Raw genomic sequence first — 15502 nt, 5'->3', positions numbered from 1 at the left:
AATGACTTTTCTACAACCATATTTCTATTTGTAAAATGCATGAGCATTTTCAGAAAGATTTTTTAACAGTACGTCTGCGACTCATACATTGTATTGATAATTTAAAGTTCTTACTAAATATTCTGGTGGGATCATCATACTAAATATAACGAAGGTAATATTGTGTGGTCTCGTAATACGGGGAAACGACTGAACGGTTTGTATTACTTTTTTCAATATAGTTATCACCTGGGTTAGAACTGTGTTTTTATCATGTCATTTTGATGAAAATACTTAAGAAAGGATGCCGGGTTGAAACTTAACGAAAAAATTACATTCTATGAAAGTTTAATAAAAGGCCAATGAGTATGGAACAGTTACTAAATACTAAGCATAAATTGCTCTATTCAGTTCACTCTTTGAGTAAGCCTCATCATCATCATAGGTATTCTGCCTTTATTGGCAGGTCACTTGCCGCAGCTGAGAAGCTTCCATGCTCCACGGTCCTCCATTAACTTCGTCTTCGCGTATGATCTTTCTGCTTTTATATCATCCATTAATTGTAGTCTCCTTCGCCCCTCCCTCTCTTTCCCGCCACCATACCCTTTAGGACGTCCCTCATGATACAATCTCTTCTTAGGCAATGTCCCAACCAGTTTCTCTTCCTCTTCCTAATAATATCTAAAAGTGTTCTTTTCTCACCCACCATTTCTAACACACTCTCATTCGTTTTGCGCTCGACCCAACTAATTCTTTCCATTCTTCTCCACACTCACATTTCGAAGGCTTCCAGTCGATTTTCATCACTTTTACGTAATGTCCACGTTTCCGCTCCATACAGTACAACACTCCACACGAAGCATTTTATAAGTCTTTTTCTCAACTCTTTCTTCAAGGTCCCACAAAATAGACTTTTTTCCTCCTAAAGGCTTCTTTCGCCATTCCTATCCTTGCTTTTATTTCACGTTCGCACTTCATGTTATTACTAAGAATACTACCCAGATATCGAAAACTATTCACTTGTTCTATTTTCTCCCCTCCTACTTTTATATTTGACACAGACCCCTTCGTTCCAATCACCATGGCTTTTGTCTTTCTAGCATTTATTTCCATCCCATATTCTTCAAAGCCCTTGTACTTTGGTACTTGATAAAAATTCTATATCAGATAATATGTGATAGAAATTCCTACAGAAAGGACATACTGTGAGTTGCAACTCACAGGTTATTATCATTACTCGTTCAAACTATTAATGCAGTGAAAGAATATAACTGTAGTGACAAGGAGGTACGCGAAGCACAATTTGAAACAGAGGTATAATATTCTCTCAAAAACTGAGGAGTTTAAATAGTTGTTGGAGGCTACTAAGGGTCATGGGTCATGGTACATATGTATGAAACTAAACCATTTCAACTTACTAGTATATTTTGTAATTTACATCCGTCAATTTTATGTTTAATTTATTATAGGTATGTGACAATCCAAAGAAGTCGACCAACAACTACAACAGACAGATCGTTCCAACTGGACGAGGAAATAGAAGTGCCTGCCATAGTGAAAGAAGTCCCACCTGTAAGATCAAGTCCTCGAAGTCGTCTCCGCCCTTACGACCGCGATGATGAAGAACAACATTCAATACGCGGTCGTGTTGAAGAAGATCGTCGTTCTCAGGTAGGTTTGAGGCGCCGATATAGACCTTCTTTTTTCCCTGAGGGCTCTACAACAACAGCAGCACCTAGACCTAATCGTGGACCAGTTTACCGAAGACGTGGAGGCCGAAGAGGAACGACAACAACAACTACCACAACAGCTACTCCTCCAGTCAGCAGACGAAGATCTACTCTCACTTCAACAGTTTCTACCATAACTCAAGTTATTACATCTGTGACTGAATCAGGTACAGAGAAGCAGATTATAGCACTAACAAAACTTCCTCCTGGATGGATTGAAAAGGAAGGACTTGTACCTGATTCAGAAGAGAGAATCAGGTTGAAGCCACCAAATACCAAATCTATTGAGAACGTATTTCCCTTTTCTAATCGTCAACATTTTACGTCCAGTAAAAACTTCGATATTTCTTCCAGAGAATTCGCAGACGAACCAGCGGATTCTATTCAACGAAGTACATCACAGCGCTATTCAAAAGATGATGAGGACGACGAATCTAAAAGTACTTTAGAGCCTTTGAAACATGACAGATATTCAACGATTGATTTTCAGACTTCAACCCAGAAGGCAAATGAAGATCTCAAGACGAATGAAATCCCTGTAACAGAGACAGTGACAACCAGCACGCTGTCGGAAATAGATGACCAGTCATCTGAGTTTCTCTATTCTCATGAGGATGATTCTTTCTCTACAACATTTCATTCTCGGACAGCTCCCTTCGAGGTAGGAAAAATATATTCGCATCAACGGGACACTTTTTCATCTTGGGGTCAATCAACGCTTCTGGCTGCGTCTTGTCGATGGCTGCTAGTTTGTTCGCCGCTTACTAATTTACTATGCTTATTATTTATTATCATTATTTTGGAGAAGCAAGTTTATCCTCTGGGTTGGAGTTCAAGATATTTCATGAGCATTGAAAAGGTGTTCTTTGGATCCAATGCTGGAAACAATCAATCTTCACTTATCTATTCTTTCTTTCAGCATGAAACAATTTACATGGAACATATTATCTATTATTCTTAACCACTTTTAATATATTTTTTCTGTACCTCTCAGTCTAACGGCATGTGTAGTAGAAACACATGCTAACATTGAAGAATCCTGGTAATATACTGAATCTAATATCAGTGGTAATAAAAGGCTTGAATATTGCACGAAGTAGATTTGCAAGCCATGAGGAGTGTGGAGTTTTCAGTGAATTTTCAACTTGAGTTGATGACAAAATCACTTCTTATGAGAGATATTAGGTTTGTAGTAATGAGATATTTTGTGTTTCAAAAAGATTGAGTAAGATAGTTTGCTAGATTAAATATATTGTGTTAGGTATTGAAACATTTTTGATATTGGGAATTGATTTTGTCATTAATGAGTTATATCTGTTGACACTGGTTCAATATGTACTTCCTTCATACATTAAACTAATTGTTGTCCTACTTGACATTCTCAATCACAATTGAAAATTATAATATTTTATTAAAATTTAATGACAAGTAACATTTGTTTGCATATTTTTCTACTTCATTATAGATAAGGTGATAGTTTTTAGCGCCAAACCAAATTACTTCAATTTTTATGTAGTTGTTAACTTCATATTTCAATTCACTGAGTATATCAATAAACGGAATTTGGTAAATTACATACTCATGATTAAAATGTAGATTATTTCAGTAAGTTATTGAAGAAGTTGATGTCATCCAACACTACACTGAATTGCATTAAAGCGCTTTAGATACATTTCCATGGTATAAATTATCAAATAATATTTTTGATCACCTTATCATGTGTCACACGTTTGGCTTTTATTAGCTTAAAACATAAACAACCTCATTACACAATAAAAATAATTTAATATTCATGCTGTCATTATACTTTTCAATTTCTCTTTTTTATTCTGTGAAATTCCATATGCTTGTTCCTACAGTTGCTTATTGCTGCTATCATGTCTTAATTAGGTTTATATTTGGTCTAGGAATTAATTCGTGCGGTTGGTACGCACACATTGAAGCTGTAGTACAAACACAAAATACATAAATACCTTAAGAAAAATATTGTCCATCGCTAGCCATCACTTTCGCCCATCTGTCAGGCAATGTACGGATTCCGTGGCGAAAGAAGTCCTCATCCTTGGAAGCGATCCAGTCAGAGACCCATGTTTCGATATCTTCTGAAGAAGTAAACCGCTGTCCAATCAAATCGTTGTTCATGCAATCGAACAAGTAGTAGTCCGAAGGAGCAACGTCTGGTGAATACGGCGGGTGGGGTAAAACTTCCCATCCGACATTTTCTAAATAGGTTTTGACCGGTTTTGCGACATGTGGGCGAGCGTTATCATGTTGAACAATAAGTTTATCATGTTTGTTCTCCCATTCTGGTCGTGTTCTGGCCAGAGCTTGCTTCAAACGCATTAATTGTCGTCGATAACGTTCTCCATTCATAGTTTCACCCGGTTGCAGCAGCTCATAGTACACCACACCTTTCATATCCCACCATATGCACAGCATAACCTTTGCACAGTGAATATCTCGTTTTGGTTGTGATGGACCTGGTTCACCTCGTTTAGGGTTCTCGTAATGGATCCACTTCTCATCACCCGTAATAATTCGATGCAGAAACCCCTTTCTGCTCTGTCGTTGAAGCAGCAATTCGCAAATGGTTTTTCGTCTTTCAACGTCTCTGTCTTTCAATTCATGTGGAACCCAATGTGACATCTTTTGAAGCATTCCCATGGCTTTCAAGCGTTTGGAGACTGTTGTTTGATCAACGCCTAATGCTGCTGCAAGTTGTTCCTGCGTTTGACACGAATCCTGCTCGAGCAATGCTGTCAATTCTTCGTCTTGAAATTTTTTTTGGCTGTCCAGCTTGCTCTTGGTCTGCCAAGCCGAAATCACCACTTCTAAACCGTGCAAACCACTTCTGACACGTTCGCTCAGCTAGAGCATGGTCACCATACACTTCCACCAAAATACGATGACTTTCAGTCGCACTTTTCTGCATGTTAAAGTAATGCAGCAGGACACCCCGCAAAAACACTTTATCAGGCACAAATTGCGCCATGTTCACTTAACTACAAACTGGTGTTGTTGACGCTTTAATCCACTGCCCTATACTACGAACGATACGCGATGACAGGGGTTTGCAACACATGTGTGGATACACGGAACTGTGGGACGCTCCGTTCGTTGCGCCATCTCCTGTCCAACCGCACGAATTAATTCCTAGACCAAATAGTTCCTACTGTATCTTCACTATAAATAATATGATAAAATTAGCCTAGTTGCTTTTGCATATGCTTCTTGCGCTTTCAGAAACAAAATCTCAGAGAGAATATAAGCAAAATGAGGCAAAATATATTAAAAAGTTACGTTTTAAAACATTTTTCAAATAAACATAGTATTAATTATCAAATTATTGCAAACTATAACAACGATTGAAAATAATCATCAGTAACTTTCTTTGCATCTTATTTTAAAACCAATCAAATTCTTCGATTTCCTTCTGCACGTTTTCTACACTATTGTACCAGGTAGTACTTCTGTTGTTCATACTTATTGAGAATCAACATAATAGCAATGCTGCTTATTGCTTCTTTGCCAGAGCTTTGACTAATACTTTAATAGTTATTTCAGCATTTTTAGTAAAACAAAATATTCGTAAAATAGTTTATGGTTTTATACAAAAAACTAAACTTATTTAGCATGTCAATATAATATAGATTAAGTAATATGTTAACGTATTATATTGAAAAATTGTAACCTTAATAATATCTTATTAACTATTACGAAGTTCTACTGCTCACAATTATTATTTACTAAATAACTTACTGTTAACAATTGATATGTTATTACTGCAAAATTTGATCAGGACGTTAAGCTTTAGTTTTATGTGTTTTGAAAACAAAATTAATGTTACTAGAAGTTAGTTAAGAAACCATTGAAAGTTCTAACAAATTTAATGACATTAAGGTTTCACTTGTTAGATTATTAAGTTGGGATGCAAGTTTGAATGACATAGTTATTATTGAAGTTATATGTTAAAATAATTTAACCTGATATATTAAAATTAGTAAAACATTAGTATAATTAGAATAGTTTATAATAAAGTAAATTGCATGCTATTGTATATTAACTATAATTATAATGTGAAACTCTACGTTGAAATAAATATCAGGCCTGGAATCTTCATATTGCTTTAGACACATACATGATCTATAATTAAGTAATAATTTTTACTCGATCAAGTCATGTATCAATACCAAGATTTCTCTTGTTTAAAGATAACCATGTTTTAATACAGCTTTGGTATAAAGGTCTATATATCCAGGGCTTAAACATGGCAAGATTGGAATTTTTCAGAGCTAGAAGTTATTTGCTGTAATCAAGTAACATTCTTATTTGTATGACGGACATATTATGAAGGGAAAGAAATATTTACAGTCATATCTGATTTGAATAGTTTATATAGTTTTTGTATATATATATATATATATATATATATATATATATATATATATATATATATATATATATATATATATATAATACGCTATACATATATATCTGACGATACGAAGACGCTTCTTTTAAACCTTCATGTCACCACATCTTCCGAGCAATAGATGGCAAAATTGAATAGAAACAGGTAATTGTAAAGTATTCTTAATAGCTGGTGGGTAAGCTGTCGTGAGGAATTATGCTATTTAGTATTTATAAGATTTTACATCTAGTTTTTGGGTTTTATAGGTTGAATGAACATTTTGCTTCTTTTTTTCCTTTTGCTTTTTGATATATGCATATGGTAATGTATTTCATTCAATTTTTGCTTTTATTTTACCAATTTCAAGATTATTTGTCTGTTAAATTTTATGATCATACTGTAGCACATAGTTCAATAGCATACCATATAATAATACATTTTCTAATTTATTTGATTATGGATTACCTTTGTATCAAATAGTAAGAGACAATCCAAATTATAGATTATAGCCTATTCGTAATTGTACCAAAGTGATTTGTTTAAGAGAATGAAACAATAATCTAACGAACTAATTAAGTTGTTTTTTCTTTCAAATGGTCAATTTTTTCGATTAACAGCAGAAGCTTCCTTAACATTCAGCCTATAATAACTATTAATTATAAATCTTATGCAATCCAAATTAACAGAATAAAATTATTAATATTGTTGTGTGGTTTTAACACTTCTTTGTAAATAATTCTATTAATTCGAATTTAAAATCATGTTTCTAAAAGTTTTCCTTACTGAAGTCAATGTACGAAGAACATATGATTCTTTTCAAATCTTTTGATCTATTAGCAAATGAATGATGCAAACCCTTACATTGGAATTTAATACATTTCATTACCTCAATAATTTCAATAATATTATTCAAATTACAAAAATAAAAAAAAATCTTGACAAAGATAATAATTTACTCAATTTTCAATTTACAAACTTCAGTAACTTCAGTCAGGTGAAAATGGATTTGAATTATAATTGATTAATAGACAAAATAAGTCTTACTCTCTTCTGAAATTATAAGAGGTCAAAATGAAATCTACCCTGTCATATTGAGGCAGGAACATTTGAGACTTTGCCAACTTTTAAAAATTATTTCACATACATCACGTAAAAAGGAAAAGGGTTCCATAGTTTATTATATCTATTTATTTGCCATAAGTTTCTGAGACGTTACTTAATAACTCAAAAGAAGATGACTATTAAAATGTACTAATTATACTTTAATTTCCATGAAGTTCATATTTATCTTACTATTATAATTTTAAGTTTCTAATCTTATAGTTTTTGCAAAAGATATATGTACAATTCTTTCTCCTAATCGATATTGTTATTTTCTACAGTCCACTGCTGGCACAACAACTCTACCAACTACAACCACTATTACTACTACAACTACTTCCAGTACAACTACAACTAGACCGCGCACGATACTTCGTAGGCCAAATGGTGTTATTGCCAACCGTCCCAGAAGCAGATCTACCGCTCGGCCCAGTAGAACATCAGAAATTGCTACAACAACACCTAGTTCTGCAATCAGGAAACAGAATAACAGGCTAAACTCTTCTTCTAGAAGAAGACCATTTAGACCAGGATCTCGTGGTACAAGTACATTTAGAGGTAATACCAATTTTTCATCTGCTGTGACTACAACAACTGAAGCACCACTTACTGTGACTCCAATAAAATTTACTTTCCCTAAAAGACGACTTCCTACTTTACCACGGCCTTCCCCCTTAATACAAGACGCACCAGCCCTTGACGAAAATGAAGAAGCAAGTCTGTTTCATGAATCAGACCGAATACGGCCATCTAGTTTAGAAGATGAAAGTGGGGAATCTTCAAGTTATCAAGATCTTGCAAACGTAGCCGTCGTTGCGATTCACAACTTGGGTACAGCGCCTCCTAGTACGACAAATCCACCACCCACAACGACCCAGATTCCAAGCGGAAGTGTTAGTCTCTCTGACGAGGCCATTACAAGGACTGTTTCACCCTTTACTTTTAATGTTGAATCATCCACTACATCACCTTTGCCAAGAAGAGCTACAGTTGTTAAAATTACCAGACCTACGCAACCTAGTTTTCAACTTCTTGATGAACCAACATCGAAGCCTGTGGCTAGACGTATAGAACCAAGGCCAAAAACATCAGGAACTACACCACGTCCAAAGAAAACCACGACAAAGGCTCCACCACTATTAGACTATGAATACTATGATAGTTACGAAGACGAGCCAAATTATTTCGATATTATTCCACTTTCAAACAAAGTGAAAATTCATTCTGATGGTTATATCGAATGTCTAGATAGAGGCAACTTTCCTCATCCGTATTCTTGCAAGAAATTTATTTCTTGCGCCAAAATGGAGAATGGTGAGATTATAGGTTGGGAATACACATGCCCTAGGCAATTAGTGTTTGACCCTATTGGTGGGATGTGCAATTGGTCAGGAGGACTTGGATGTAAAGAAAAATAAAAATAAGTGTGGGTGCAAGAAACAATATGAACTCTTAAAAGACAATGTACAAACTATTAAATTCTATCTTCATTTTCTGAAGAGTGACAAAAATATAGGTAGGCCGATATCTAAATATGGTAGGCATACCATTAAATGATACATTTTTAAAAAACTATGTAACATTTTTTGTTATGTTACAAGAGAATGAATGAATGTTGTGTGACTACTGTTATTTTAAGAGGAAGCAAATTGTATCTTGAGTTTTAAGCCAAAATGTTAGTTTGTGTAGAATCTATATACTCAAACGTATTCTTTTAGGTCTCTTTGCAGGGATCTTTACCTGTTTCGACAATTTTTATTAGTTACTACAACTTATATGTATATAGATTTTAATGTCCTAAGATTTGAATGTAATATGTTGCATCATATTTGATCAACAAATTTGACTGTAGTTATGCTTGAAATATTTTTTTCTACACACTTCCATGTAATGCTGAGCTCTTAGTTATTTTCTCTCTAAAAAGAGATAAAAGGAAACATATTCTGGATGGAGAGAGAATAATGTGGATACATAACACTGGCACTAGGATCATGTTGATTCAGTATGCCAATGTTACAATGGGTTGTGAAATAGGTTTATAGGTATATAAATGACCCAGTAGTGTTTAAGACGTACTATTTATTCTTTCAGAAGCAACATGACCATATATTTAAAATGTATATATATATACTTCTTTCAGCTAGAAATATCTATATAAAATGTAAAGTCACATTTCTCACATTTTTGAAACACTAAGTACATCTATAACACTTTTATGACAGAAAATCACGATACACTACATTTGCTCAAAAATAATTTCATCATTTTTATTGTAAATAGTAAAGTAAATTCTGTTAGCGTTCTAATCTTGTGGAAATTCATATTAGCAGTGATACAACATCAAATTTTAAGAAACTGAAAACTAATTCATTGCAAGAAGCTATTTGTACTGAAAGATTTCAAAGCCATATTTACTTTTAAATATCTTTAACGTAAATATAAATATACTTAAAAGTCAATATTTTTAGTTTATTTCTTCAGATGCAATGTATTTACACACTGAGTGCTAAGATGCAGTAAATTGTAATCATTCAAGACACTATACTCCCCAGTGTTTCTAAAAAAAAGTTTTAACTGTAACGATAGAAAGTGATAACTGTTTTACATATAACACATTTATAAACAAACAATACATTATTTCTTACCAGAATTATGTTGATAATTCAGATTGTAATTTAAAGCTGTAGATTTAACAATCAAAATGACAGGAAGTTGAGAGGCATTCAATCTCAAAAGTAAATTTCAAACTGTTCGCGTTCCAACATCTGTTCCATGAGTAGGATTGTCGGAATGTACGTGTGTAAAGAATCGACATGCAATGAAGAGTTAAATTGATTTTGAGTTTAACGTCCCGTTCAGCATGATGGGCCCATACGATAAATCCTAGGAATCCAATTGCTAGTATTGCATAAATTATTCGTAAGACACCAACGTGGCTATATGAGTTGTGGAACTACTGATTAACGTGGAATCCGAACCACATGAGCTCCCGCTGGGAATCGAACCCGGATTTCCCACGCCAAAGGCGCGTACGCTAACCGCTTAGCCACGAAGGAGCTCACATGCAATGAAGAGATACATATACCAGGTATGTAGTACTTTAGTAAAAATCTATGATTTGAATATAGTTAGATAACAAATAACCTAGAACTGTAATAATATTTTGATGTAAAAGTATTATGAATATTTCATCTTTTAGAAAATGATGTATGGTTTAATGTAGGCGCCTTCGGAAGACCCTCGGATTTCATGTCAACCTAAAGGTCTATGTTTTACATAGCCTTAATGCTGAGTTAAACTCCAATATAACCAACATATTTTTAGCAACACTACTCATGAAACTGAAGAAAAAAGAATGAAATAATTTTCCTATTATGCACTTCATAGAAAATACATCCTGTTTCATCATCAGATGGCTTCAACATGTAGTGTAGTAGGGACTGGAACACTGCCAGTTTATATGTTATGTATAAATTATATACATATATAATATAATGTTGTTGAAAGTACATTATGTATTTTTCACATATCTGCCAAATTTGTGACATACTCAAATGTTTTAACAACATGTTCTCGACGAAGTCACTGCGAAGGTAAGTTGTCCACAAGATTAGAATATAGTATGAATGATGATTAGATCTAATATTATTTTTAGATCTGAAGTATGAAAGCATTTTTTAAACAAAAGTTTTGTAGTCAATAAATATCCAGCATTTTTTGTTTTATATATAAATGCAATTGTCCTATTATAAACGAAGGGCATTGGTGCAATGTGATGAATATCGAATGACTTTTTCTCTCTTCTGAAAAGTTTCAGAAGCAATATAAAAGTAACCAACTTGTTTTCAGAAACATTATCAACCAAAAAAGACACTTGTTGTGTTATCTAGGTTACTTAAAAATCTGCATAAAACTATTTTGTAGTAAAAGAAAAATGTTATGAAAATAATAATAATATGCATTCTTAAAAATCGTTTATTAATTTGTAATAACAATATTTGTAAATAAAGTCTTACATTTTTTAATAATTGTGGTCTCTTTCTTCCAAATAATCCCAATTGTCACTAAAATGAATTAAGGTGATACCCTCAATTGTCTTGGTATTCAAAGTTTTATTTTTTTTTATTATTTTTTAAAATTTGTAAACAAGGGAAAGCTTCACATGTGATAAACATTTGTATTTATATTACTACCATTTCTGGAATTAAAACGACTTTCGATTGTTGTTTGGAATATCAATGTGTCCATTGTCTATTCTGGGAAAAGTAATTAAACTTGGAGTAAAATGTAAAAGATTTACAGTACCAAGAGAGTTTTACGGTTTTTGAATCTTAATATCAGAGAAACTGTTTAGAATAAGTCGATTGTATTTTGTATTTAAAGCTGTAACGTCTGCGTTGAGTGTGTGTAAGCGCATATAGATATTCTGTTGTTTATAGTTCTGTCATAACCCAACAAGAAGTAGACATGAATGTACACAAAATAGCGAAATGAGTAATTTGTCTTTTGATGAACAAAATGGGATTTTAAGTACGGTATTGAAAAAATGAGAATGTGTATGAGATTCAAAGATGATAAAAGGTAGAAGTTGATACTCCACTACGTCAAATACGATAATTCGGAGATTATGTAACAAATTTGAAATTAAAGAAGCTTGTGTGAAGTGCAGAAATGACAGTGTGGCAGAAATGGAACATTAATTGATGAATATCCTTTTAGGCATCCTTTTAGACGAATATCATTTCTTTGAGTCAGTCCGAAGTAAAACAAATGTCAATCTCATATTAGTGAAGTAAAAGTACAGACATTCTCAGCTTGCTTCACCTGAGAATGATAACGATCAAGATAGGTGTCTTGAATAGTGTGAGTGGAGTGTGAACATGTGCAACGGTAAGGAATATTTTATTGGTTTGATTTATAATCTGGTGAGGCCATTTTAAAATGGAGTTGTCCTGGTTAACGCAACAATTATGGGTATTGGGCTAACAAAAAAATTCTCATTATGCAGAAACAAGCCGTTCATCGTTCTGGGTTAGCAATGTGACACGGTATGTTTACCAGAGAACTTACAGGGCCATTCTTCTTTGAAGGAACAATGAAATTACCTTAACGTTTTGCAAGAATCGAGGCAGCTGTCCTTCAACTAGCCAAATGAATATTACTTTGTACAGCAAGACGGGGTAACGCAACGTTACCAGCGTGATATGTGAACGTTCCTAGGTGAAATATTTCCTAAGAATTGAATGGGTTTAACAAAATGTCAAACATTCGCTTAGATATCAGCTTTTAAATTGTTGGATTTGTATTTTTGGAGGACTCGGAAAAAATGTGTACGCTACAGATTCATGGGATTGAATGACATGAAAGAGGCGATTGAGGTTATTTGTACTCCTCTCTACCTTTAGGCATCTTAAGGAACGTACTTGCAATTACTTTCAGAAATATGTATTTGTTTACTTATGACATGACTTCCATGACAGCTTTTCTTTCACATTCATCTTTTCATGTTTACATCGTGATTTCTGACTTCAAAATTTTAGAGTTTGAAAGTATTTGATTAACTACCGTTTAATGTCATGAAATAAATATAAAACAAGAAAATCAAAAGTGAAATATTTCAGTTTTACGTCCCACGGTTACAGCGCGTAAGCTAAAGAAGACGATAATGAATGAAATGGTGGAATAAAGAAACTGGGAGAACCCCTAGAAAACCCACATACACAATGTTTATATGTTTGTACACCACAATGTGCACTTGGAACGAGATGGCATCAACCCAGGGACCCACGTACCAGAGGTGAACGTTTTACTATTGAGCAACTGCGGTCTCATGCAAAATAGAAACTTCAATGCTATGAAAAGTACCCTATTCAAGATGAACAATGCCACTGAACATAACTGTTGAATAGGATTGAAAAATATATCAATGAAACATTGAATGACATTTTTCATATAATTCTTGCAAAATAGCAGCGCTAAATAGTAAACTTCATCATACTTTTTACTTCATGTAAAGCAGGAAAAAATTCAATTATAACCATACTGCCCTCTTTTACTATTACTTGGCGGTGATTGGTGGTTGAAAGTTCTTGAATGAAGATTAAAAGTGAAACAGTATTCCGTGAACCAAAGGTTTTAACCCTTTAGAGACGAGCGTTGCATATAAACAACAGTCGATCATTCTGTTGAGGACGATGTGGTATATAAACACACTTGGACGGAAAGGATGGGTGTGGTTCATACGTTTAACTTGTCAATTAAGTCATTCAATACTCAGTCATAGGCTTCGATAGCTTTTTAGGGCATTTATTTTTTGCGTCCTTAAAAGGTCGCTAAAACCGTCTCTAAAAAGTCAATGAAAGATTTCATTTCTCAAAAATTTGGATGCTCTTTAGAAGATTACGCCCTGTCTCTAATCCGGAGATTTGGTTGGCAGAGTTGAATCATAACTCCGTAAAGTCAAAGACATGAATTCAGTTGTTTTCACAACAGAAGTGAGGATTTTTGTTGACGAGAAGTGGAGTCAGAAATCATCATGTAAACATGAAAAGGTGACAGCAGAAGAATAGCATTGCTTGCTGTCATGTAACTCATGTCATAAATAAACAAATACACATTTCTGAAAGTAATTGCCAATACGTTCTAGAATATGTGTAAAGATGGAGAGGAGTACAATAGCCTCAATCGCCTATCTCATGTCATAATTTTCATCCAATAATGTTGCTGAAACTTTTTTGATTGTGTACAAACGTCTACAACTTAAACCATAATTGTATGGTCTTAATAGATATATACTCATTCCAATTTTACACCAGGTTGGAAGAAGGTATCTGCTTAGTGCTGCCATCTTGCAAGAACTATATGAAACGTCACTTAACATTTAATTGATGTTGTACGATATCTTTCAAGACCATTTATAATTCTTACTCATAATCTTGTTCAAGTTCCTTTGCATCGTATACTCCTTACGTTTTGAAAAATCTTGCCCAGATTTTACTGCAACGTGCATGGAAAACATAACTGTTTCGTTAAACATTCTACTAGGTTCGTCGTAGGATTATGAGTTCAAAGATTTTGTAGCGTATTTATTTCTCAATGAAGATATGCAGACGTGAAGTAATTAAGTGTTTATCAAAGCTATAACCACAACCAAAAGTATTCAAATTCTAATTTGAGAAAACTAATAATAGTTAACATGTAAAAGCATATTTAACTCATACATACACCGCTAGGAAGAAATTGAGGTCTGTTTCTTGAAATGTAATGCAGGAAACTCAAATTAATTGACATTTTTGGAAAGAAAATTGAAAGATTTTTCATATCACGAACTATATTGCTATTTAAAAAATATACGCTTGGGTTGCCGGAGGTAAGAGTGGAGTATCAAATTTAACACATTTAAAAACAAAAATGATCACTGTCAGAATTTTCCTTAAATATTAATTAAGATTGTAATATATTTTACGTACTACGTGGTATTGACAGATGTTGACTTCCTTTTTGTACAATTTTGTAAATACTTTATCATGACCTCCAGTAACTGAATTGAGTTAACTATAGAAAGTCCAAGAAGAAATCCTAAAGAACCCCCGATGTCCGCCAATAATTGTGATTCATCATATGACCATTTTTCCAACAACTGTTGATTCAAATGAGTGGAATATGTCAGCGACAAAGTTGACTTGTAATTCTTCAATGTTTTCGAACGATCCATAATTACTGCTGAATAAACTTTCATATTGCAAGGCATGAGGCACGAGCAGGCTGTATAATTCTGAACTTCCCGTGTCACTTGTTGTAATGTTCCATAGTCTTCCAGATTGTCGCATTCTGGGAGATTCAAATTCGGAGTCCAAGGTGATTGGCATTTTATTAAAGATGACGCATTCTTCCAAGCACAAGAATTGATACACTGAAAGTATGTTAAAATAAGAAATTAAATATATATTAAGAGAGAGGACAGAATACATTTAAAAATTAGAATTTTATTTAACAAAGCATGTAATACTAATTAATTTACCAATTCCCTGCAATCCAGTGAAGAAGAATTAGATGTTTGTTATCTACAGTTCAACTTTCTATATCTACACCCTTTAGATTGAAAGAGGCAGTTAAGAAATGCAGATAAATGGTGACGGAAAAATTGAGTGAGTAATGAAACAAAGAGGGAAACAGAGAACACTGAGTGAATATATTAACATTACTTTAATGGTGTCCATTAAAGGCTCATTTTACCTAATAGGAAGATAAAGATTCTTTCCCTGTAAGAAGTAAGAAACTC

At 33.6% G+C, this 15502-nt stretch overlaps 2 protein-coding genes across 2 annotated transcripts in view; one reads left to right on the top strand and one right to left on the bottom strand.

Moving 5' to 3' along the window:
• Nucleotides 1-11249, top strand: part of Cht6 (Chitinase 6) — a 334867-nt gene extending 323618 nt beyond the window's left edge. Inside the window, 2 exon segments of the mRNA XM_081751078.1 lie at nucleotides 1449-1650; nucleotides 7503-11249. Coding sequence (XP_081607204.1) covers nucleotides 1449-1650; nucleotides 7503-8639 — 1339 coding nt within the window. The 3' untranslated portion in view covers nucleotides 8640-11249.
• A 135-nt stretch (nucleotides 11250-11384) lies between these two features.
• Nucleotides 11385-15502, bottom strand: part of LOC145680493 (uncharacterized) — a 36323-nt gene continuing 32205 nt past the window's right edge. The window contains exon 6 of the mRNA XM_081751077.1: nucleotides 11385-15133. Coding sequence (XP_081607203.1) covers nucleotides 14838-15133 — 296 coding nt within the window. The 3' untranslated portion in view covers nucleotides 11385-14837. The remainder of the gene's footprint in view (nucleotides 15134-15502) is intronic.

Source organism: Thermobia domestica, chromosome 3, assembly GCF_964235325.1.
Source record: "Thermobia domestica chromosome 3, izTheDome1.hap1.1, whole genome shotgun sequence".
In the NCBI taxonomy this organism is placed as follows: domain Eukaryota; kingdom Metazoa; phylum Arthropoda; class Insecta; order Zygentoma; family Lepismatidae; genus Thermobia; species Thermobia domestica.
Note: the sequence above shows the minus strand (reverse complement) of the source record. Positions and strands in the feature narration are given on the sequence as shown.